Here is a 25614-nt window from a genome sequence, read left to right on the forward strand (position 1 = left end):
ATTGAATCTACAGTATATTGATGACAGGAAGAAACAGTCTAAAGCTAAAATTTAATCTAAAAAAATCCAGTTATCTCATACTGTCAAGTCAATATAAATAACTTTTAGTTTCTTTATAAACTCCCAAACACTAGCCACTTCCCAGTTTTATCAATAAAAGGGTATATAGTTTTATACTTATTTGTGTTAACAGCTCTAAACAGTGCTTTTTTCGTCTAAAAATTTGCTTTTAATGTAATTGAAAATAGAGTTGGTTGTATTTTAACAGCATCCTAATAGTGTAAAACTGTCCTGGTGAAGGAGGTGGTATGGAATTAGTGAGCACAGATGCACATGTAAGAGTGATGATGAACAATAAACCACATTCATATTTCTCTTCTATAGATGGTGCATAGTGGTTTGGGTGAACTAATCCTTCGATATTGCCAGCTACATACGATAAACCATGTTAAAGGATTATTATTATTTATGGGAATGCTATGAATTCTTTTTATCTGTGCTTGTAGTTTATTTCCATTTTAAGGACCGTAGACCATAATTCTGTACTTTTAATTTTGCCTTCAGTATGGGGAGTTAATCCCAGAAGGTGGCTTTTTTGATGCAAAATCTGAATGCTTGTGTAGTAACAACAGCGGTCCCCTCACCATGTGGTGTCTTCCATTGCTTTACTGTAGAGATGAATTTTGGCCCAGCGTTCCAGGAATATTGGACACACATGGTTTTAGGTGACAAAGCAGTATGTTTATGCATTCATTGGACTCTCACAGTTACAGTGTGTGGCAGATTAGAACGGGGAGAATACATTCACACCATGGCCACCCTCAGAGCTGCTTGTAGGAGCTGGGTCACAGTAGGCGCTGTCGCATCTAAAGACACAATTAACTGTTGCTGAGGAACTGCAAATTCACAAAAGCTCCTTACAGCTTTCGTGGTTGAGAGTGGATTTTCTAAAAGCTTTTTCAAAGATTTTCCAAATTCATAAAGGTTTCAGATCTTCTCATTCTTAAATTACAGTCAGCTTGAAATAAGATTAACAAGTTGATATTTTAATGTAGCTGATGAATTCCTGTGGTGTGAGTTAACGATATAATTAGATACAGAATGATCGTAGTTTTGTCTGTTATTTGGGAAGAGAACCTCAGCACTTGTGTAACATTTACGAATGGTGGGAAAAGTTTTGAGCACCTAGGAAAATCAAAGCTTACTGAAAATGTCTGAAAATAAAACTTAACATGAAGCTTCTGACACGTGTACATCACTGAAAAGATCATCCTGATTTCTGTGTGTAATTGCTTAGATATGCTTTGGATATGGTAAGAGAGATTAGCTGTCAATTTTACTTTTTTAAAAAAAACCACAAACCCAAAACAACAAGAGCAACAAAACTGAAAAAAAAACAGAGGGGAAAAAAAATTATAAACAAACAAAACCAACAAAAACCCCCAGAAGGTTTTAAATACAAATTACATAGAAAATAACAGTAAACTCTATATTAAGGCAAAAGTTGAAGTATGAAATTTGACTAATTTTGAACAAAAGACTTTTAATGAAAAATCTTAGAAGATTAATTATTTAAATTACAGTGGTGAAAAATATTTATTAATAAAACATTAAGCACCCCAGATCTTCCCTTCTCAAAATATATATATGGTGTATAATAAAATAAATATATGGAGTATATTAACTTTTTTAATACAATAAAAGTAAATAAGGTTACAGTGCAATGTGGAAACTTCCTGTGTATTTATATTTCCTCTGTAGGCCAGAGTGTAAGTGTATGATAATGCATGTAATGTGTGTGTGAGATCTTCACATAAACACAAGTCATTTAAGCCTCTTGTATTTGAATTGTCATAGATAATTAATTTTATACATTTATTAAAAACTATCCGAATATGGATATCTGAGGCTTTCAGCGTTGAATAAAGGACTACATGGATACAAACTAGGACGATTGATGAAATCCTTGCTACTATTGGCTATTATTTACTGTCTTTTAAGTGGCAGGTTGTATTTATGCCAATTTATCTGCTTCAGGGAACACTCTTGATAGCAGAACAAAGTGAATAAAAGTAGTTTGCTTTGCAAATGAATGCAAATGGTGGAGCCTTTCGGGAAGCCCTTTAACAGGAGCAATGCACTTTGATTATGAGTGAAGCTGCCATTTGGACATGGTGAAAAGAGCACGCTTGAACCATTGATTGGGGGAGACAGTAAAAAGTCAGGAAGGGCCCCGTTAAGCTTGCAGTGCGGCAGGCGGATGTCAGTGTGGTTAGAGCACAGTGGGAGAATGACAGGCAGGATTAGTGTCAGGGAGAAGCTTTGCTGTAGTTGTGGAGATGGTCCCTGGGGTCACTCACCTCTGACTGTTGTTCTGTGCTGATGGCTCTGTAATGCTAACTGCTTGATATGTGCCTGTTCATTATCGGAAACGGTGATTAGAAGAGGTATGCCATAAAGAATTCCTTAAAAATAAATAAAATGGCAAACTACTGATGGTAACAAAGATGGGGCACTGCAGTCCTTGCCAGAGATGCTGCAAACATCAAAGATGGTTTCTGTGTCTGCCTTCCGAGGCAAGCACGATGCTGTGCCCTAAACTGCTCTGATGGTGTGTTCCTTGCTTTGTTCACTTTTCTTGGGCTGTTGTGAAGGCAGTTATTTTTAACAGATTTTTTCATGTGGCTACAGCAAAACGTTTTAGTATCTTCTGGTTATTGGATGGTAGAAGCATCCGGTTCGGTTTTGTGGCATAAATGTGGTTAGGGGAAGGGCTGTTGCTTAATAACCTCCTTAATGGAATATTAGAATCAACAGATTTCATTCCTGAATCATCCCAGAATAGTAAAACATAGTACTGTTACAGGGGCAAAAAGCTAAAATGAGCATTCCATTTCATTTTAGAAGCTTTTTTAAAATGTAAAAAGGAAGATATTTTCTTTGCTGAAAAAAATCTCATGTGTGCAATTAAAGCTCTAAAAATTTCCATCTTAAATTGTGATTTATTCTTTAATAAAGGTATTGTTGCTTTTTATCTTTACTGCATTTTATAGTGTTATGTACATGGTATAAATGTTGATAGAAATTAAATGTGTTGGTGTATATATATAATATGCAAAATGCATTTTTTTGAGTGTTAAGTATTTTAATGTATTACATTGGTCTGGGCTTTTTTATGTATCTTATGCAACAGCAAAGGGAGATGGCACCCAGATACTTGAAACTATTAATTTACATGATTTTTTTACATCATTTGATTAATTTGTTAGAAGATTTTTTTCAGTATATTACCTCACAGAGTATATCCAATATCCCCGTGTAATGAATGTTTTACAAATGTTTTACAGGCACCTGAATGGACAGAGGAGGACCTCAGCCAGCTGACAAGAAGTATGGTTAAGTTCCCAGGGGGGACCCCAGGTCGATGGGAAAAGATTGCTCACGAACTGGGTCGATCAGTGGCAGATGTGAGTTCACTCAGATTTGCATTGTATAGACAGTGACAAACCAGAACAAGACAGGCAGTGTAGAAGGCAGACGTGTGCGGGGCCGACATTGTCTTTTGAGAGAGGCTACAATCCTTTTAGGACCTGGAAATGAACCATTAACTAACTATGCAAGAAGCAGATGTCAGCCAGTCTCTCCCCCCACAATTAATAGCTGTAACTGATCAGCTGGGGGGCGGTTTCTAGTGCTTACAGACTTGAGCTACTGTAACCCCATAAGAGAAAAACAATGTGCTTCGGGTTCTCTAGCACTCTCCTTTCACTGCAAGAGAATGTTTGTGTGATTTGGTTCAAGATTACGTTGCTGCTTCAAGTCCCTCCTTAAAAAATGTAGATGAGCTAACGGTGTTTAGACAGGTGGTTTCCATTAGTTAAGCTGAAATCTCTTTACAAACTTTAAAACAAGTTATACATATGATACTATTTCAGTCCCTTTTTCTGGGTTATGGCATGGTTAATAATTATATTGTGTAAAATTATTAATATCCTTGTTAATTCCTATTTTGTAGTGTTGTACTAGATATAAAAGAAAGCTTGTACTTAAGGCTTTTAAGTGTTACGATCTTAAAACCCTTGGGGGTTAGGCTGTAAAAGACTTTTCCTTTTCAAGCAATAGATCACTACAACATGATGTTAGTGGCTGCTGAGGATCATTTGAAAACCCTTTCAGCTGACCCTATTTTATAGGCTCTGGAGGGGTCAATGAGAATAATGTTTAAATCTCTTGCTATACATTTTGAGATGAGATGTTCTTTATTTATTGTATTTCAGGAATTATCTTAAATAATGGGAAACAAAGCCTCTGTCTGGAGTGAAACATAACCCATTATAGCCTTCTGGGCAATTTGAGTACTTGGTGGATTTTTTCACTGTTGATATAATCACAAAAATATATTTTTAGAAGTTAAAGATTTAATGTATCTATACAGTTCTGTTATTCACATATACTAGAAAACAAGCCAGTTGCATTCTTACTCTTTTAGAACAACAGATTATTTGCAAGTAAGTGGATGCAAGCGAGAAGTTACTAACCTGCTGTTCAAATGAAATTGTCTTCTTTTGTTTATTCTGTTCAGTGTTGTTTATCATACTCCTGAAGTATTCATACTACCAAAGTGGGAGTGAGTTTATTAAGAAGATGATACATTTTACTAAGCAGATACTAATATTTCACATGGCTTGGTAGTATGCAGTGTGCATGGGAAGGATCTTTTGAGATTGCTTTGGAAAAACTGCTTTATTTGCTTGATACTGATAATGCAACCATGTGCAATGATTCCATGTATACTCATCACAGAACTAACATTATCTTAAGTCTGCCTTTTGTACCCATTTTCTGCTCTATTCCTTGATGCAGGTGTAAAAGCATTCTTTATTAAGAATCCTTTGCATAACATACTTGGCCACCCTGCTTGCACCCATCCAGTATTCAAAAGAAAAAAACAAATCTCGTTTTCTCCCTCCATTAGGTGAGAAATCTTGAGCAACGTGCTCTTCTGTTCAGGGAATTGGAAAGGAAAATGAAAGAAAAGTGTGTATTCTAAGAGCTGTCACTTCCTTGTATGAAAAAAAGGATTTTCAGGGATTTTTATGTGTGGAGAAAGGTCTAAGTGTAATCCTTTTTACTTCCAGTGACCTCCAACTATATGATTAATGTAAGTGTTCTCCACACAAGTTTTTACTTCTCTGAAAATTTCCTACTGCTGATAATGCTAGGTCAGCTTTCCTGACACAGGCTGCCTATTAGAGTTTCTGCTGCTTTTATCATCACATTGCACAGAGTTACAGCAATTAGGTTTTAAGAGGAAACACACAAAAGCTTCCTGGAAACTTCTCTGGATCTCAAACTGTTATTGCATGACAATCAGAAATGTTGAAACTGGGAACTACTTCAGATATATCCATTCAGCTATTGAACAAGATGTACATCTCATCCTCTGTATTTCACAGAATCACAAAATTATTGAGGCTGGAAAAGACCTCTGGGATCATCAAGTCCAACCTATGACCAAACAACACCACATCGTCTACACCATGGCACTGAGTGCCACATCCAGTCTTTCTTTAAACATATCCAGGGATGGTGGCTCCACCGCTTCCTGGAAAGTCCATTCCAATGTCTAATCACCCTCTCTGTGAGAAATTACTTCCTAATATCCAGCCTGAACCTCCCCTGGCACAGCTTCAGGCCATGCCCTCTCATCCTGTCACTAGCTGCCTGTGAGAAGAGCCCAGTCCCCACCTGACTACAACCTACAACCTCCCTTCAGGTAGTTGTAGGGAGTGATAAGGTCCCCCCTGAGTCTCCTCCAGGCTAAATAACCCCAGCTCCCTCAGCCTCTCCTTGTGAGACTTTTCCCTCTAGTCCTTGTTGCCCTCCTCTGGATCTATTCCAGCACCTCAATATCTTTCTTGCAGTGAAGGGCCCAGAACTGGACACAGTACTGAGTACAGGAGGAGAACTCCTGCTGGCCATGCTATTCCTGATACAAGCCAGGGTGCCATTGGCCTTCTGGGACACCTGGGCACACTGCTGGCTCATGTTCAGCTGGTTGTCAACCAGTACTCGCAGGTCCCTCTGTGCTGGGCTGCTCTCCAGCCACTCTTCCCCAGTCTGTAGCGCTGCCTGGGGTTATTGTGGCCAAAGTGCAGGACCCTGCACTTGGTCTTGTTGAATTTCGTGCCATTGGCCTCAGCCCATCCATCCAGTCTGTCCAGGTCCTCTTTCAGCTTCTTCCTACCTTCTGGCAGATTGACACTCCCCCCAGCTTGGTGTCATCTGTGAACTTCCTGAGGGTGGACTTAATCCCCACATCCAGGTCATCAGTAAAGATGAATAGGATTGGGCCCAGTACTGATCCCCAGGGGACACATTTGCTGAAAGTGACACAGGATGGCATCTAAGTTTACAGAAAGGATTCTTATTTGCTTGGGCATCACCACAGCTGAATAAGAAATGTTAGGCTAAAGCTGCAGGAAAAACTTATGTGTTTTTCTAAACTTTGTGCACAGAAGAGGTCTCTGCATGTGCAGGCAGCGTTTGTTGCCCAAACAACTGTTTCCTGTTTCCACTGGGAGAGGTGCAGGGAGACAAGTTGTGGTGTCTGAGGTGCTGTTTTGAAAGAGCTTCTGTATCAGAGTTTGGGAATCCCTTGCTTACAGCTAATCTAACGTCAAGACAGAGGGAGTTTGAAGTGTGTACTAGCTGGCAAATGCACTAGATTTAAAAAAAAAAAAAAAAATCAAGGGCAAATTTGAATTTGTTTTTCTGACGTTTTCTGTGTCACAGGAAATATTTTTTAGGAACTTGAAACCACTTTCTGCTTGCTTCTTCTCTTAGCAAACATCTTACTGAGAGTGTACAAATAGGAGGATGATAAACCTGCGTCTACAACCTTAGTTTGTGTCTAGTTTTCAATATTGCATTTCAACACATGATTCAATATAGAGTCTAGATGAGAATGAAGAGAGTAATAGGTCTCTGAAGTGTGACCTAGAAGGAAAAATGGAAGGAAATCATATTGTTGAACTGAGGGAAAAGATGAACTGAGGATTCAACTACATAAAAAGAAAACTGTAAAGAGGAACTTTACAGTGCACTGTGTTAGTTTTGCAGGGCAAGAAGTAATTACCTCAGATTTTATCACAGGCTGCAGTTAGATATTAGGGGATAAAGAATGACAATTGAGATGATAAAGCAGTGGAATAAGCTGCTGTAGAGTCTCCATATTTGCAGGTCTTTAAGAAAAGACGTTAGACAAACATCTGCAAGAAACAATGTCAATGTAGTGGTCCTGCTTGAGGTTAGGTCCTTCTCTTCATATGGTCTATGATTGGACTCACAAGTGCAAGCTATCTAGGAAAAAAGGGGGAGGAAACAAAACCTTCCCTACAATTGGAAGCATGTGTGAACTCATTTTCAGAAATGTAAAATTAAAGCCAGATAGTGACTGTAGTTGGGTAGTAATCACTGTGTATACCTTAGCTTGATTCAGTAACTCTTCACAAAGTAGTCTTTCAAATGTTTTTTTATTTCCTACTACTATTCAGATGGGGTTTGTAGACACTGAAGTTTGTTACCTGTTACCTCCCTCACTTACTGTGAGGCGCATTATATGGGTATGTCTACCAGATGCTCTGTACAAACAGGTACGTCTACACAATGTGATGCAGCCACTGGGAAAGTGCCAGCCAAAACCCAACAGTAAACAGTTCTGGCCATGCTGTAGTGCCCCTGAGCTCATTTAGCTCTGCTGCTTCTATTTATGCTGCAGCATAAATGTCTTTGCAACATACTCCTCTGTGTTTCAGCTCAGAGCAGGGCTAAGGGTGCAGCTGTGGTGCAGACGTACTGTCAGGAGGCTTATTACTTTTAACTTTTGTCATGTTAAATATAGGATATGTTTATCTTGTTGCACTTCAGGAAGACATCTTTTAACAGCCAGTGAATAATCAACCCAAAATAGATGAGGTTAAGTTGTGCTCATTTTATCAGTATGTTTAATTATTTAAATTGCTAATTGTCATTTTAATATGTGCATATTGGGAGTTCAGCAATCTTTTCCTGCAAAGACAATTTTCAGCTGGCTTAGTATAACAAAATCTTACTGCTTTCACAACTGAAGGCTTGTATAGCTTTTTAAGTCATTTTTATTGCAACTGGTTGGTGTTATAAATTAAATTTTCAAGTATTTTGATTATGAAAGGGAAATGGAGTTCAGTTAACTTTAATCAGAGTTCCTGCCTGCTGACCTGGTTACCTGTACCACTGCTCTCTGTCATCCTCTAAACATCTGTTCTTTGACCCATTTTCCTTGCTGGATTTGTTGCTCTAGGGTTAGTTCTCATTCCTGTCCTCCAATACTTAAGGAAATAATTGACCTTTTAAAACAAAAAAAAAAGTTATGTTTGAATTTCCTAAGCACTGTGAACACCCTATAACATAGTATAAATAATGAATGGAATGGAGTTTGAAGACTGCTATTTCTGAAAAAAATACATTGTTTGATTTGACAAATGCTAACCCTTATGAAGATTTATAATGATGATTGTCAGCTTTTGCTGAACTCAAAAATTGAAAAGAACTTACATGTGAAATTACAGAAGTATGTGCTTGACAATACCTGCCCTTATAGATAAAAAGTTTAAAAGTGTAAGTTGCTGAAAGGCATAAATTAATTTCAGTAACTACAAAGGATGTTCAAATTGTAAAAATAACAGAGGAAGTAAAAGCTGTCTGGCATGCCAAACAGACTTTAATGTGATTATTAGGTACAGGTTTTTTAAATTAAAGGCAAAGAGATCTCAGATTTCATATTTGTGAAGTAATATCATTCACTTGTCTTACAGGATTTAAGCCGATTCTGTTTGCTCCTGCAGTCACTAAACTCATGCATTTGTGTTGCAAAAACAGACTGACTGAGATTTGCTGCTTGTATAGAAAAACTGTAAGGTAGAGAGCAAAACAATAGTCAGGTGAACATCTGAAATTCTCATGAAACCTGAACAAATAATGTTTGGAAGGGAGCTGGTTTTCTTGTAGCTCTTGTATGTCTGACCAACAGTTTCAGCCTTTGGTCTGACTGCGTGAGTTCACACTCGTACTTCACGCACCATTCTAAAAGAAATTTCTTATTTATGACAAATGTGAGCTCAGTTCCTTGCCAGAAAGAAGACATCTGTATGATAAATGATCCATATGTAAAAGTTAATGAATTTATTACGTTTTATTGCTTCTGGAGGTGAAGTGTTTTCCTAAGTCTGTTTTACATTTCATTTTGTATACTATGTCTGTGTTAACTCAGTCACTGTGCTTTCCAGTTGTGGATGTTCTGAAACACTCATCCTTAGCAGCTTGCATATATTCATGCAATCAGTAGTTCTTCCAGTTGCTTATTGAAGTATAAAGACCTAGCTCTGGATTGAGGTCCACAAGAGGTTATGAATATCTAAGATGAGATTTAGATTGTATATAGGTCATGCAGATCCCTCAATCTGGGAGTGAGATCTTTGAAACACCTGTCTAATCTCACAGACACATCAGAATGTCTCTGTTGATACTTAGAGGGGAGGAAAGGGTGGTTGCTATTTACAGTTCCCTCACTGTACAAAGTTTTCTTATGTGCAGTCCTATAGTCACTCCTACAGTTTTTGCACAATTGGACAGCACAGTGCATCTCAGAGAGTTGTTGTGAACAGCTCAGTGTCCAAATGGAGACCAGAGACAGGTGGCTTTCCTGGGACTGGTGCTGTTTAACATCTTTGTCAGTGACATAGACAGTGGGATTGACTCCATCCTCAGCGAGTTTGCTGATGACACCAAGCTGTGTGGTGCAGTCAGAACACTAGAGGGAAGAGGTGCCATCCAAAGGGATCTTGACAGGCTTGAGAGGTGGGCCCATTCCATTCCAACCTCATGAAGTTCAACAAGGCCAAGTGCAAGGTCCTGCAAATCCCAAGCACAAATGTGGCTTTGTGGAGAATGAGTTGAGAGCAATCTTAAGGAAAAGGACTTGAGGGTACTGGGTGATGAGAAACTCGACATAAGCCAGCAATGTGCACTTGCAGCCCAGAAATTCAACCGTGTCCTGGGCTGCATCAAAAGAAGCATGATAGCAGGTCAAGGGAGGAGATTCTGCCCCCTACTCCACTCACATGAGACCCCACCTTGAGTACTGTGTCCATTTCTGAAGTCCCCAACAGAAGAAGGAGCTATTGGAGTGAGTCCAGAGGAAGGTAACAAAGACCTCTGCTGTGATGAGACAGTCTGAGAGAGCTGGGGTTGATTGGCATGGAAAATAGAAGGTTCTAGGGACAACTTAGAGCAACCCTCCAAGACCTGAAGGGGCCTACAGAAAATCTGAGGAGGGACTTTTTACAAGGGCTTGTAGGATGAGGGGTAATGGCTTTAAAATGGAAGATTTAGATCAGACATTAGGAAGAAATTCTTTACTGTGAGCGTGGTGATACACTGGAACACGCTGCCCAGAGAAGTTGTGTTCCTTCAAGAATAGAAGCACGTTGTCCTTAAAATACTCATTTGCTATGTTAGCATTAAATTCTAAATGTAGTTTACACAGTGGATAAAGCCTAGTTCTGTTACATACTTTTGGGACAGTCGGTAACAGCCTGCTGAGCAAACTCTTACAAGCAGTGCCAAAACAAAGGTGGGTCTTCTGATTTGAGAGATTTCATTTCCAGAGATATTACTCATAAGTTGCAAATTAGGATACTTGCAAAAATGAAGAATGATTTTACTTAGTGCTTCAGTTTTTGAAGTTTCACCAACCTGTGTAGCTGGAAGACAATTTTAGCAGCCCTTTTAGCATATGTAAGGGAAGGCAGTTTGTAAAGCAACAAATATTGAGTCTGTCACATGAAAATAAAGGAACGGATCACCATTGTTGTCTGACCTGGGTGAAAGAGTTCTTCATACAATGTGATTGCTATGAAAAAGCTGTTTAGATCTAGATTGGAAGAAAAACCCAGTTGCAGCAGGTAATATTTTGGTTATAGGAAAAAACTTCAAATTTGGCAATTGATTCTGTGCTGTTCTAGAAGGTTACATCTGCAAAAACAAACTACCTCCACAAAGCCAGAAAGGCATTTGTGAGAAAATTGTGATTATAACTCAAATTAGCCTCAAATTATCCTCAAAGATTCAAGAAATTCCTCATTGCTGCATATTAGCTTTAACTACTCACAGGCTGTCTCCACATTATTTTTTTCCATAATTCCACAGATCTTGGCATTTTTGCATGACATAACTAGAGGGAGAGCATGCAGGAGGGTAACAGCTGGGTGAACAGAGCACTGAAACTGGGACAGCAAATTTCTGAGAGCTGATGCTGAGAATCCATGGCAGCTTTAGCAGATTTTTAGAGAACTTCTGCTCAGGAAGATGCTAAGAATAGTGAACAATTTTATCAGAACCTTCCATTTTCAGCAGCACAATGACATGTAATCCTTCTTTCTAAGAAGGTATATACATTTGGGAAGCAAAGTGACATGGTTTATCTCTTCCTCTACAAAAAAAAAAAGAAACCCCCACATTATTTTCTCAGAATGTTCTCGGAACCCAAGAGACTTCTGTAATTATCTGGTGCAATGCTGATCAAAATAGATTCTATTCAGAGAAAGAAGGTAGATTGTTGCCTAAAGAAGATTGCCAGGAGATGGCAAAATGACAAAGGCTTTGAAGTCCCGTTGGCACGTGCCCTGTGAAGCTGTGCTGGTGGTGGGGCTGGAGGGGTCAGCTGAAGTGATGGGCTAGTGGCTGCTGCTGTGGGAATGGGGAATTGCTCTTCACCTTCTGCAGAAGGGCTCTTTCTCTCTGGCATCAGTAGGATTACTGCACCTGACTTTACAGGGTTTTCCCCCTAGATCTGTAACAGTTTTGTGCTATTTTATGCCTGCCTTCTCTGCAGGATGGAAAGTAGCCTCTCATTCATGTGGCAGCAAAATGTGCTTTTGCCTGTGCTACTGAGAGTCTTTTAAGCTGACTCTGGATAATTTTTTTTTTCTCCTGTGTATCTCTGAAGCATTGATTGTGCCATCTGAAAGAGGTGGCAGGTGTTCAGGGTAAAAGAGATTTAATATCTGAACGGTTACAATAAGGAATGTTTTTTACTGCTAGGTGTCTTGTTGAGTAGCAACTAGTCTTGTGACCTGGACTAATTGTTATCAGTACAGGAGGAAAACAGTTCTGTCTGGTTTTCCTTGCATAAAATCATCCCACTAATCCCGCTTGTTTTCAGTGAAAAATGTTTGTAGCTGAAGAGCTATTGAAACTGAATTCAGAAGGGAATTCTCAGAAGCAAACTGTTCCTGTAGGTTCTATAGATTCCACTGTAGGATGGTTTGACTTCTACTTCAGCAATTTGATTGATGTCATGCAACTTTTAAAAATCATCTTTGTAGGTCTAAGAAATTGTTTCACTGTGTGTGTGGTCACCTGACTTCATTGGTGACTTCTGTTATCTCTGGTGGACCCCAGGGATGCCTCAGTTATCTGGGCATAGAAATAGCAATGTTTAAAGTTGTTTCCTATAAAATAATGTAGAGTGTTTGTTCAGCAGAAAAAATACTTGCAAGAATATGAGATTTGCTCTCTTCTGTTTTAAATCAATTTTACAGTCTTGATCCTTATAATTTAAGGCGTCCCCAGACCCAGGATTTCTCAGTGGCTTGCTAATACTCTGGTAAAAGCTGTTGCCAATAACAGCTTGCTTTTAGCATAACTTTACACAGTCATGGTAAAACTAATAATTCAATATACATTAAAACTGTAATTTTAAAGGATTATGAAGGAATAATCAGCAGTAGTAACTAGAAAAGTAATTCTGCAACTGCTTCATACTTAAGTAACAGTATTTCCAAGTGTGTTACCTGCTACCTAATGAAAAAAATAATATAGGTAGGTGATTATATGAATTTCATACTATATGAAATTGAGTAGAGAAAGCAATGGAGCAACTTAATTCACGTAACTCAGTGACTTATTTATTTTTATTGCTGTTAAGAACTAGCTAGTAGATAACAGTAACTCACCACTGGAGAGGAAATTTAAATTTATATTAAGGATGTCAGAAAGCATGGAGGAACTGGCAGCAGGAAAGTCTGGAAATTTGAGTGGCAAGAGCAATGATTAAACTCAAACTGATCAAACTGAAATGCAATTTCATGTGTTCCATGGGTTGGATTCCTAATAATCCTTAGTAGTTTAGTACTGACATGTTATGATTCTTGCCCTGTGTCAGCATCTTCAAGGGCAATGACAGCTGAAGCTACTGGACATATAAATCTTATGTCTAAATAAGTGATATCTGAACTCTTAAGTCAAAAAAAGAGCTGGAGTAAACATCAACTTTACATAGCACCTGGAAAGGGACCTGCAAAATCATCCATGTGAAGAACAAAGCTGATAAAAAAAAAAAGGGAGCATAATAGACAAATAGTCTTCTCATGTTACCTGTGAATGATGATAGTAAAGCTGTGAGTAAGAAGCTTGATGAGTTGTCAAACATGTCAGCCGCAGGTGCTTGTTAAGTGTTTGAAATTTAGATTTTCAATATATCTAAACCATACACACAGTTATTTCCAGCTTACCTTATGAATGTTCAAATTGGAAGTCCATCAAAATATGGACAGATATAATGCCTTCAAAAGAGAAAGTACTGGAAATATTAGATGTGAAAAATGGAGTAACTTACAGAAAACACTACATCTGGGTTCACCAAGTTATTAGGGCTGAAGTCATCCAAACTCAGATAACTTTTGGCAGTACTGTTTCTTCTAAACTTTTTGCATGGAGGGGGAAATGTAGAATGCCATATAGGATCTAGGAATAAACCAAAACCCTTGACTGTTTCAGTGGAGAGGGCTGTTTTTTATGTTCTAATTCAAGGAGATGAGCAAAATTTGTATATGTTACTTGGCACCTACACTAACCTCATGTGGGAATGTCTGTCTTGTAAAGGAAACTTAAATCCAGCTTAATGATTTGCACCACTTGCAATGCAAAGCTCATGTTGCTGTTGCAGTCTCCGTTTGAAAGATAAAGTCATTGCCAACCTCCAAAGACAGAGCTTCAACATAGAGAAAGCCAAACAGGGACACAGAGGTAGCATCTCGGTACCTCTCTTTGTCTTTACTTGCAATTTATTCTGCTCTGTTTTGCTCAGAGAATCTTCTGGGTTTTTTCCTGCCTTCTTGGCCATATGAGTTGGCTGTAAATCTTTGAAAGAAGCACTTGGAGCAGCAAAATGGTTCAGAAACAGTCCTCTGGAATACATGAACATAGGTAATGCCTTGTATTCACAATGAATCCCCTGCATCATTGCAGTAAGTTTTGAAGGATCAGCTCCTTGTTTGCATCACAAGTTCTTCTCTCTTAAAAAAAAAATAAAAATCTATTAGAATCCAGTTTATATAATGTAATTTCTATTCAGGAGATGCATAGCAGGGCACCACTGAGGATCCGTTCTGTTCAGCAGCCAAGAATGGATTCCTCTTCACTCAGCCTTTTAAAGCATTTGCCCTACAGAGACACTCTGCTAATAGTTGAAATGGAACATAGACATTTTAATTTGGATTATTTTAGACTATAAACTCTTCAAGGCAGGCAATTTCTATTAGTGGATCGATCACCTGTTTCAAGGAGGACCCATCCCATTGTTTCAAAATCAGAATCATTCAGATCATGGACAGACCTGTCAGTGCTACTTAAAATTATCTATTCTTGTTAGTATTCTGAGATTCCTCTTTGAATGATTATACTTTATCATGCTGCAACAGTAGAAACTAGAGTTTCCTGTGTCCAATAGATGTCTACCTCTGGATTAATGTTTTTGTTTCATGGGAGGTGAAATTACTTGGTTCACGGAGTTTTCGTTTAAACTTAATTGTAACAGAAAATGAGACTTATTTTGTAGGGAAAATAGACCACTTTGCCTTGTTAAGTCTTGCTGTCACTTCATTAAGGGGAGCCAGCACTTGCCTCTTGTTAAAGCAAAGTCCTGCCATTTCATGGCAGAATGGTGAATGGAAGGGTTAGTCTAGAAGCAGACAGTGCCAAAGTGTTTTAACTATTGGAGTTACAAATCCTGTCATAGAACAAAAATTCTAAATCTTCATATTTTCTTCCAGCAAGTAGCTGTACAACCCCTGGCAGGGTCACTCTCTAATGCTGCTCTACATAAAGGATAATTGTTCTTGTTAACATTAGTTACCTAAAACAGCAGAGGTCTGTGCTGTGGCTCTGAAGGCCTAAATGATCCGTATTGTGGGTAAATATGATCCCACATGGAAGAATTTCTGACTTTGTAGGTGATGTATTTTTTATTTTTGCCCTGGGCAGCACACTGCCCTAGTGCCTGGCACTAACCAGATGGTACCATCCGAGGTCCCAGGTTCAAATAGCAGGGAGCACAGGTTACCTCTCCCAGGTGGTATCCGTTCTGATTCAGTGCATTGCCTGTTGACAATTTAAGTTTTATTTTATTTGGGTAGCTAAGACTACTTGATTTCATTTTCTAGTTTTTCCACAAAGACCTCATATTAAAAACAATTTAAAAATAGATTTTAAAATCTGGTATTCATAAAACTTTCTCATTAATTAAAAAATGTGTATATTTCTTTGAGTACTACATTTTTTGATATGTGGTACTTTTAAGAGGCTCTAGGTCATTTCATATAACACAGATGCTAAGGATCTTCATTTTTAAAGTCTTCTTTGTTATCTGTAGTGAGGTCTAGACATTTGGGATGGGGAAGCTCCTCATTCTGGGTGGTGAGAAAGCCACTTTGTTGTTACTTAATTAAAAATGAAAATGGTAAACCTGGTGTTACTTTTCTCCCAGGACACAGATTTCAGTATTCACGGAGAGGCTGAAGCAGACAGCTCTCCATCCTTTGGATTATCAGCAATAAACCTCTCTCCTAAAATCCCAGGACTTGGGAGTATCTTTGCTGACCTTTGGTGGTCAAACTGTTAGATTTTGTGGGGGGCTGAACACCTGTCCATTAGTGTCCTTCATCCTCTGGGCCTACGTGGGTTATTTTGTTGTTTTGTTCAGTACTGGGAAACCAATATAAAAAAGATAACTCACTAATTTCCTCTTTCCCCCTCTCCTTGTGGTATTTTTAGATTCAAGAATTAAGATCTAACAGTGAAAGAAAATAAAATTTAAATATCAACTGTGATGTATTATGGTGATAGTAATAGAAATGCATAGCATTGCTTAGATTGTTTAAAAAGCTAGGAATGTTTTAGAAAGGACAGAGACTAGAAAGTTACTTTTTGCCAGTTTGGGATCCATGTATAAACAAAACCAGCAGAAGAGTATCAGCCTCACTGTATTTAATGAATGTTCAGTGTTAAATTTTGCAGTAAACAGCTAATTAATTCTTCAGTAGCCCAAATAATGTAATATTTTAATAGTCCTTTTTTCTGTTGTTATTTTCATGCAGGTTACCATGAAAGCCAAACAACTGAAGGATTCTGTTACATCTACACCAGGTATGTGTTCCTAGGTCCTCACTGATGCTTATCAAAAGGACTGTATTTGGATTGTAGCTGTGTAAATACAGCACATTTTGTGTCTTTCAGGGTATGCTTTGCACAGGGACTTTGGCAACTGTGCCTCACTTTGGGAGAGAAGTAAGAGCTAATGGGTATTCTGAGGGAATGTTTCCCTTCAGCTACATCCCAGGCTTTCTTACTCAGTTTATTGTGGGGTTTGTTAATTTGTTTGGGCTGTTCTGTTTATTTATGTCAGTGTGGTAATTTACTAGTGCTTCACATGTCCCAGATATGCTCATAACTGGCAATTTTCATAGCTTCATAACAAACACCTTGATTTCTTGATAAGCATTTTCCTTAAGCTTGTAATCCAGAACTTTTTTCTTCTGTCTGCACTATTCCGGGTACCTTTTATTGGCAGGTAGTTTCCGGCTTGTTTGTGGTTTGTTTCCGTGTTTTAGAAGTGTAACAACACCACTCCCAACAGGTATCATTAGGCTCTCTGAGCTTAAAACGTTGGCCCAGAATTCCAGGAATGTCAAAGTCAACGTGAATTTGCCAGATGACATAATCACCCAACGAGAAAGGGAGGAGGAAGAGGAGGAGGAGGAGGGGAACTACAACCATATCCCAGAGCAGATGGATATCCAAACAGATGAGAAAGAGAGTACTGCAAGTGAAACTAGACACCGCAAACGGAAACCTCTCAAAGCACCTGAAGTGACTCTACCAGCAACGAAAGAGGTGCCAGAAGAGAAGGGCAGAGGAAGGCGCCAGAAAGATTTTGACAGCACTGAGCAAGAGGAAGGCAGTGATGATGAGAGCAGAAAAAGAGAGAAAAGCCGCGCCCCAGAAGAACTGTGGACTCAAAATCAACAGAAACTTCTCGAAATGGCCTTGCAGCAGTATCCAAAGGGAACATCGGATCGCTGGGATAAAATAGCAAAATGTGTTCCTGGAAAAAGCAAGGTGTGTTTAGCTCTGTGTCAGCTGTAGGAGAAATTGAGAGGAAACACATTCTCTACCAGTTTGATTACCTTAAGAACTGAGGGTCTGTGCAGAAAGGTGAGGTCTTTACTTAGCCTATCAGGCCAGATACAGTCAACTAAAAGAGCATGACTGTAATGTTTGTTGTTTCTATTTAAATATAATTTTTTATTTAATTCAGTTTGTTCACAGAAAATGTTGAAACACCTCCTGTTGCATTTAAAATACCTCCCTGTCCTATGCCTTTCAGATCTTCAATTGCGGGACAAATTAGATTTGAAAATAAATTTTGATTCAAAGTTAGTAACCAAATGTTGGTGAGCTGCTTTGCTTACACTTTTACAGTGCCCTTCTCAACCCATCTCAGTGAACAAACACAATAAGTAATCCACCTGCAAGGGCTAAATGCACAATAATCTATCTAATGTTCTTTTTGTAAGTATAATCTTTTAAAAATAGTGTTGCCATTGATATAGTTGGGCTGTGCTAGATTTCATAAGTTGTAATAGCTTAGTTTGCTTGCTTCAGTCATGGCAGCTGCAGAAAAGCCTGATTTGATTTGTGCCAAACACAGCAGGAAGCCCGGCTGGGGGGTGGGAGGGGTTTCTCTGGCCCTGAAGCTGCTCAGCAGCATCTGGTGTCCGGAGGTGCTGCCCTAGTGGCCGTAAAAGCTTTTCTTGACCTGTCTGCAGGGTGGCTCACACCAGCACAACTGTTCTGAAACAGGTATTACAATAAAACTGTTTAATAATTGTTTTACAGTCCTTGTCAAGAAGTACCAGGAAACTGGTTTCTTGAGCCTCTTTGCTCTTTAAAGGGAGTTCATTAATGAACCTGACCATTAAAGAAACATAAATAGCAAGTCTAATTAGTCTAATCTGCTCTGCTAGATATAGATTCTCCTTCTGAAATCCAGTGTGCAGTTTTAAAAACAAACAAACAAAACCTCCAAAAATAAAAACAACCCCCTGCCCAAAAATACCCAAAAGACCAAAAAACCCACACACAACACCCAGAACCTACCTCCTTGTCTAGAATGACGTAACATGTATGGAGTTAAAGCAATTCTAAAATATCTAACTTCTAATTAACACTTTTGTTATTTCCTTTTAGGAGGAGTGTATAGCAAGATACAAGCTGCTTGTTGAACTGGTACAAAAGAAAAAAATGGCTAAAAGCTGAATGTTCTCAGCAGAAGAGATGTAGCTCATCTTTGTCAAAATGGGGTTTTAAATCTCATATGCAGGAAACTGCATTTTTGTACCTCAGTATTTCTGTACGTCATGTGCCTTAGTAAAAGAAAATATTAATAAATCTTACGCCATCTTACCTATTTTGTGTGCTGAAGAATGAAGGTGTCCTTGTGTTGGAGAGCTGCTTGTGCAGAAGTGTGATAACAATGTCTTACAAAGTGGACCTTCAGGAGAAGCCGCACTGGTAATTGCATAGTGGAACTGGTAGGTTTACAGCTAATGGATATACAGCATATTAAAAAATTTAAATCGTGTTTTGAAAATTAGAATTGATCTGAAACTGTTAAGCAAGGATGAGTAATGGAACTCTGCACTCCAGATATTTTTTGCTTTCTTGCAGTTATAAGACAATTTGCTTACAAGCATGTCTGCTGCTACATTAAATGTCTGTTCATTTTAACAATGCTGTGAAATAAGCAGCATTTCTAATCTTAACTTCCACTGACATTATATTCACCTGCAATATAATTCCTTTTTTACAGCTGTGCAGACTAATACACAGTGATCTTTGGTAGTGCTGTTATTTGGTAAAGTTGTAATGGGCAAGAATATTTACATGCCTTAATTAGAGGCCTTTAGGCATATACTTCATTACTAACTTTTAAGTACAGAATAGGACTTAAAAGACTTATCATATAGGGGGGTGTTTTATACCCTAATTCAATATAGCTTCGTTTTATGTTTGAAGAGTAAGTATCAAGGTTGTTCTTCTTATTTGATATTTTGTTTTTCATTCTTTTGGAAAAGTTATACAAAACTAAATTCCTGGAATAAACGGTACTTAATGATATCAGTAAATCAGAGCAGTGATCATAGTCTTACAAGAAACACTGAGGACTTGCATTTTAAAAAATAATTATTTATTACTGAAGCTCTGATTTAATATCAGGATTCTAGTAAGTTTTTGAGCTTTTTAAAAAAAAATAAAAAATCAGATGACCATGTAATCCAAACTGAAAACCAGAGCTTGGTGGCTGAACATCTGTGTCAACTTTTATGCCACTTACACTGTTAATTTTACGCAGTGTTTGCCAATTGTGTTGCTTTTGACAGATCAGCATTTCAGAAAATTCCATCCCATTCCCATAAAACTTTAAGGTAGAGGTATGTAGGGAAGATGAGTGTTCCATATGGGTTCCTTTACCAGGTGGAACATGTTCATCTATGTGGGGTTTTTTTTTGTCATATATAATAAAAATTAATCTTAGTAGAAATGGTATTACAGAAACTTTACTAGACACCAAATAATACATCTAAATTTTGTTTCCCTGAGAGCTTCCCAGGTTAACTGCAGTGGAAACTAAACATTTAGAAGCTGTGCTATGGCCTGTGTGTGCTAACTGATCACAGGGCAATTCCTTGCCACTACTAGTGCACCTATGAAGGAAGAGTCTTCAGTAAGATCAAGTGAGGTGTTTTCAAGAGGTATCAGGAAATCTTAACTGTAAAAGGTGTTAGCTACTCATCTAGAACACTCAAAGAGAGATGGCTCAAGCTGTAAAGCAGGTAACTGGAACGGCTGTGAAGAAATGGTTGGGTGAGTTGGTGACAATTAACGTGGCAGAGCATCGATAGGGCTGACACAGAAGAACACGAGCGAATGGAGATGTATTGTTCATGAAATAAATGGACAGGTAATTGGATTATTTCTGCTGTTTCAAAAAAAGAAAGCAACTGAAGGGAGAGTGTAGCCTGTGAGGGTGAGTCATCTTTCCATTCTGGATTTACAAGACTTCACCTGGAATGGTGTGCTCGGTTCCATCTATCACACTTCAAGGAAGAGGGAAACCATCCAGAAGAGAATGATCCAGAGTCTACAAAGCCTTATTTTCTAGGAAGGATGGAAGGAATGGTTGGTATTTGCTCTACATTAGAGGGAGAAGGAGATAAATCTTCAAGTATGTAAAAGAGGAGCTTTGCACTTGTGTGTCTCCCTGCTGCAGTGAATACTGTTAGATGTCTGTTGTGGCTATGAAGAATAATAGCGAGCTCAGATTAGAGCAAGAAATAGTTTCCTTACATATTGAGGCAGAAACATCCAGTGGCAAATGTAATAAGGATTTGGGAGGACTTTGACACTGTTAGCATTGGAAATCTTTAAAAACATACATGGGTAAGAGCATCTGCTCAGGACCTGCCTACATCACTGCTGTGTACGAGGCAATAACGATGAACCCTAGAGTTCCAGGACGGGCACTGAGGAAGAAGGCTGAGCACCATGTGCTGGTAAGAAACTCTTTCTCGTTTTTGTTTTTAAGAACATTCACCTGAGAAAGTTAAAACAGTGCTCCTGGCAAATATAGATAATCTGAAAGGAAGATCCGTCAGCATGGGCAAAAATTGGTCCAGGCCCCATCCCGTCTTACTTCATTTTTAGTTCCTCAGGGCCAAAGGAGTTGGCCCAGCCTGAACTTCAGCTGTAGCATTTGGCTGTGGGAAGGAAGGTGGTAGGCATAAGAGTCTGAGATCCTCAGGGCTCTCTCTTGGGTTGCTGGATATTGTCTGGATGGTGAGACAACTGGCCCTTTTGGCAGTGGATCTAGTCTGTGATTGCTGAGGTCAGATGTGATGCTTTCTAGAGAACAGGTAAACCACAGCCGGGCTTTGCTTTCTTGTGGTTCTGGTAGCCACCACCAAAACTCATTTTTCTAAAACTTTCTGTCCATGAAACTCAAGTGCGCGCTGAGCTTGGGATTGAAGCAACTTCTTCCAGTTCTAGTCAGGAAAGCAGAATTCCTTTAAGTAATGTTAGCATTTGCCTGCTAGCAAAGTATTTTCTTCTTTTCTGGGCAGTTGTGAGCTGTACCTCCTCCAAGTGCCTTCTGCACTGTAACTTTGTGCATGAAACATTTCCAAAATTAGAGGGTCTGTGCCAGAGCGTCTGTCCTGTGACTTGCTTCTACATCAGTCAGAGCTGAGTCTGTTTTGAGCATCTTTGCATGTCCCTGGATGGGCAAGACACTATGGAAAGGGGCAGTGGGGTACAGGAGCCAGGGAGGGCAGCATTACCACACCCTGCTGAGGCTACAGCCAAAGCATCAGAATTCTGTAAAATTACAGCCCGACACTGCAATTGAAGGAGCAGAATATGACTGAGATGCTGTAAAGGTTAATAGTGCTCGGATTTAGGAGATGCTGTTCAACAGTGCCCTGTAGATCTCACTGTTTGGGTAAGTGTTCTCAACTTTACAGCTGTCACTGTATGAACTAATCTAAAAAAGAAAAAAAAAAAATTCAGGGAAGATTCTGCAATATGACCTCCTTATGAGAGGACAGGGTCTGAAAACAACAGAAGCAGGAAGCATTTGACTTCAAAAGAGCTCTCCTTTAGACAGGACCAACAGTGAGATGTTAGTGCAGTGCATGAAAAACAAGCACGAGAAAATCAGTGAAGTCTTAGCACTAACAAAAAGTCACTGCCCAACAGAGCCAGGAGATGGATGGTACCCAGTTCTGGAGCTTGTCTGGACAGGTTTAATCAGTAGCCCTGCCCAGTCTTGAGAGCATCTTCCCCTAATAGCATAAAACATTCATCAGCTACCCCTAGAATGTTGGGAAGTTTTTCTAGTCCTGATGGCCAAGGAGGGTTCAGCAGGAGGGAGGGTGGGGGTTAGTGCTGCCCTAAGCTGTGCCAGAGGATGTTCCACGTTCCCATACTGTTAGTTCTGAGCTTGCTCATTTCCCTGTCTTCTTCCAGGACTCCACTTTTCCCCATTTGAAAACAAAACACAAAAATACTCAGCCCTCAGGACTGGAGCAGATGGACCAATATCCAAATGGCACAGGCTTAGGACAACACCATCTTCTTCCCCCTGCTCATTCCAAAAGCTGGTCTCGGCCTGAGGCTGCACCTGATGAGCCAGGGGGCAAAAGCTGTGAGGGAGCCATAACACAGCCTGTGCTTGCCAAAAGCTGAGCCACCACTCACCTCACATTTTATCTTCATGTGACACTGCAAGGAGGATCAATTTCCTCCTTGCTGCCTGGGAAATGAAAAACCAAGAGTTCAGCTCTGTGCTTACCGACCCCCCAGGGACAATAAGCAAAATTCCTGGATAAAAACCATCGAGCTGGTTTTACAGCAAACACTACATAACTTCCAGCACCACCTAAAGGCCTCGATCCCCTCACCACAGGCACTGTCTAGGTAAAGAACCTGTCCCATCTCTGCAGAACTCTCACCGAGTTACTTCAACATGAAGTGGGGCCATTAGAGCAACAGCTCCCTCCTCCTCCTGCAATTTCACCCTAACTTATCTTTGAAGGGTGAAAGCAAAAACCTCTGACATCAGACTGTGGTGCAGGGACACACAGGTGTCCTATGCACCCAGACATTTACAGCCAGTAAGCAAAAATGTACCTGGACAGTATTGCAGCTGCATCAACATCTCTCGAAAGCGAAAAGTTGCATAGGAAGCATTTAAAAAAATCTGTTGCAACAAAGTGTAGCAGCTACCTGCCACTGAAAACCTTCCTGTCAGGTGATGTTAACAGAAATCCTCCTTTCTTCTGCAAGACTCATGTTTTCACAAGCAGCACACAACTGTCAACATTATTAAAGTTTATTAACAAAAGCTTTGTACATATATTTTCATACACTTGGAATTTTACATCTAGTCAAAATAACAGCACATTTCCATCTTACCTTTTGTACAAATTGTTACAGAATATCCACCAGTGGGTTGATTAAGTAAAATAAACCACTGGTTTACTTTTGTAAAGTATCTACAAAAGTGATTTGTGACATTTTTTTAAAATTCCCCAGAACATATAAAAATAAATTATTTTTACTTTTTCAATTAAATCTACTAATTAGAAATATTACAAATCAAAATATCAATGTTTTCTTATGAATTCTTCACAATACAAAACAGATTCACAAAACTTTATTTACAGAAATGAGGTAAGAACTGTGCAATGTTTAACTAAGAAACATATTGCAGAATTAACATGTTCTTCCAAATAAGTACACAGTGGAGGTCTAATTACAGCTGGGTCTTTTCCTCTAATAATTCCCACCCTACTATTGATTAGTGGTCATTCCCCCCCATTCAAACCATCCTTCACCATACTGCATAGACTCATGCCATGAAATCAGCTCCTGTCCCAAGTGTGGTAACATGTTCACCCGTTTCAACCACTGGAAAATTACAGTGGGAAGTATTAACTCACTTTTTTGGTAATTTATTAGTGAAAAGGGACCCAGGTAACAATCTGCCTGAGCTATTTACAGTGGTATCAACACCTCTAGTAAAGGCAGAACAACAAGGCTGCTGGTGCAAGACAGAGTATTCCCGCTGCTAACAAGGACACATCTAGTGCATGATCAGCTCTTTGCAGCCATTTCAGCAAAATGGAGGTAGCAACAGGCACTTGGTTTAGGCCAAACACTACACACACTTCTAGTGTGGCCTTCTCATCTGGTAAGAAAACTGTCACTGGAACCAACCGGCTCCTTTAAAAAACCTCCAAACTCTAAAACCTACACCAAAATTAAGAAACTTTGGATTCCAGACTGTAATTCCTACTCAGAAAAAACTCCCACTATATAACAACAGGAATTAAAAAGGAATAAAAAGTTCAGAAGTGGATTCCCTTATCAGTCAGGTTTCAAAACAGATGTGTAAAAAAGAAACGAGAAACAGCAAGTCCAGGCTGCCATGACAAGCTTAGTCTGAAAGGATATATTGCAACTGCAGCAGAAGATCAGACTGACTAGTGGCCTGGGGTTGGTTTGTTTTTTAAAACTACTGCTCTGAACCTGAAGTGATGCATGACTGCAGACACTTCGCTAGCCTTAAAAATTTAAAAGATTAGGACTGAAAAGTCAAGCATACTTTTTTTGTGGTTGAATTTGTACTTAGTACCATCATAGTGACAAAATAATTACGGTTTGCAGAATTTGTCTACTTCACAGTCTGAAACATTAAAAAGTACATCCATTTTAGTGCAACAAGAAAGCAAATGAAAGCCTACCAAAAATATCCTTATGAAAACTACTAACGTGTTGCTGTGCAGTATGAGTTCCTTGTTGCATTTCTTCAGTCTGCAGAAAGGAAAACTGCAGCTTGCAGCCAGATGAAGTGCTATAACAGCAGGACATGCAGTTCTTAAGGACCCTTCAAATGTCAACTCTTCTCTGATGCAACTGGTCCAGTTTTATCGTTGAGCCTCTGTGTAAGAGAAAATACTTCTAAAAATCAGATTATAAAATACAGAGTTAAGTAAAATAAAATGCATACAAGTGACAGAGCAGATGAGGTACATGTTCTAGAGGTACCTAAACAGTAACTTCTGCATTGTCAAGAGAATCATGCATTGTAGAGTAAGAGTGGGAAAGAATAAAAGAGCAGTCCTGCATTGAGGCAACTCATGTCTTCACAGCCAGCATTAGAATTTTGCTTCTACGTTCATTCGAACAATACTTGCTTCTCCTGGCTGTTGGTCTCTCTGTGATGGTCAAGAAAAACACCAGATGACTTCTGCTCCACTTTACCCACTGGAGAGGGCTAAATTCTACACTTCTGCATCAGACTAGAAATACAATTTCCATTTTGCCTGTCATGATTATATTTCTTTTATAAATTGCTAAAGACATTTCCTGCAAATATTGAACAAGACCAAGCAAAAACCTCATCTCATTCACTGAGCATTCAGAACTGCTTGAAAAACCTGGAAATTAGTTTAAAACATTCAAACTTTTGGCAAATAGAGAATTTATTAAAAATTATTTTTGGATTCAAATAATTCAACCATCCAATGCAGCCTGTCTCAATTCTAACCTTGGGAGGAGAAAAAAGCAAGCTATTTCAAAAGAAATCACTTTCTAGTGGTTTAGTTTGAAAGA

General features: G+C 39.0%; 2 protein-coding genes across 4 annotated transcripts in view; one reads left to right on the forward strand and one right to left on the reverse strand.

Moving 5' to 3' along the window:
• The window catches only part of DNAJC1 (DnaJ heat shock protein family (Hsp40) member C1), a 107130-nt gene extending 88287 nt beyond the window's left edge, over positions 1 to 18843 (forward strand). The window contains exons 9-12 of the mRNA XM_051611763.1: positions 3348 to 3467; positions 16476 to 16524; positions 17015 to 17496; positions 18628 to 18843. Coding sequence (XP_051467723.1) covers positions 3348 to 3467; positions 16476 to 16524; positions 17015 to 17496; positions 18628 to 18696 — 720 coding nt within the window. The 3' untranslated portion in view covers positions 18697 to 18843. The remainder of the gene's footprint in view (positions 1 to 3347; positions 3468 to 16475; positions 16525 to 17014; positions 17497 to 18627) is intronic.
• Positions 18844 to 23313: 4470 nt separating this feature from the next.
• The window catches only part of MLLT10 (MLLT10 histone lysine methyltransferase DOT1L cofactor), a 118486-nt gene continuing 116185 nt past the window's right edge, over positions 23314 to 25614 (reverse strand). For 2 of the 3 annotated variants that reach the window (XM_051609630.1, XM_051609633.1), the window contains one exon: positions 23314 to 24957. In XM_051609630.1, the coding sequence (XP_051465590.1) occupies positions 24889 to 24957 (69 nt within the window). In that variant the 3' untranslated portion in view covers positions 23314 to 24888. The remainder of the gene's footprint in view (positions 24958 to 25614) is intronic. The other variant, XM_051609632.1, reaches the window with a different exon arrangement.

Source organism: Apus apus, chromosome 2 (assembly GCF_020740795.1).
Source record: "Apus apus isolate bApuApu2 chromosome 2, bApuApu2.pri.cur, whole genome shotgun sequence".
NCBI classification, from domain to species: Eukaryota; Metazoa; Chordata; class Aves; order Apodiformes; family Apodidae; genus Apus; species Apus apus.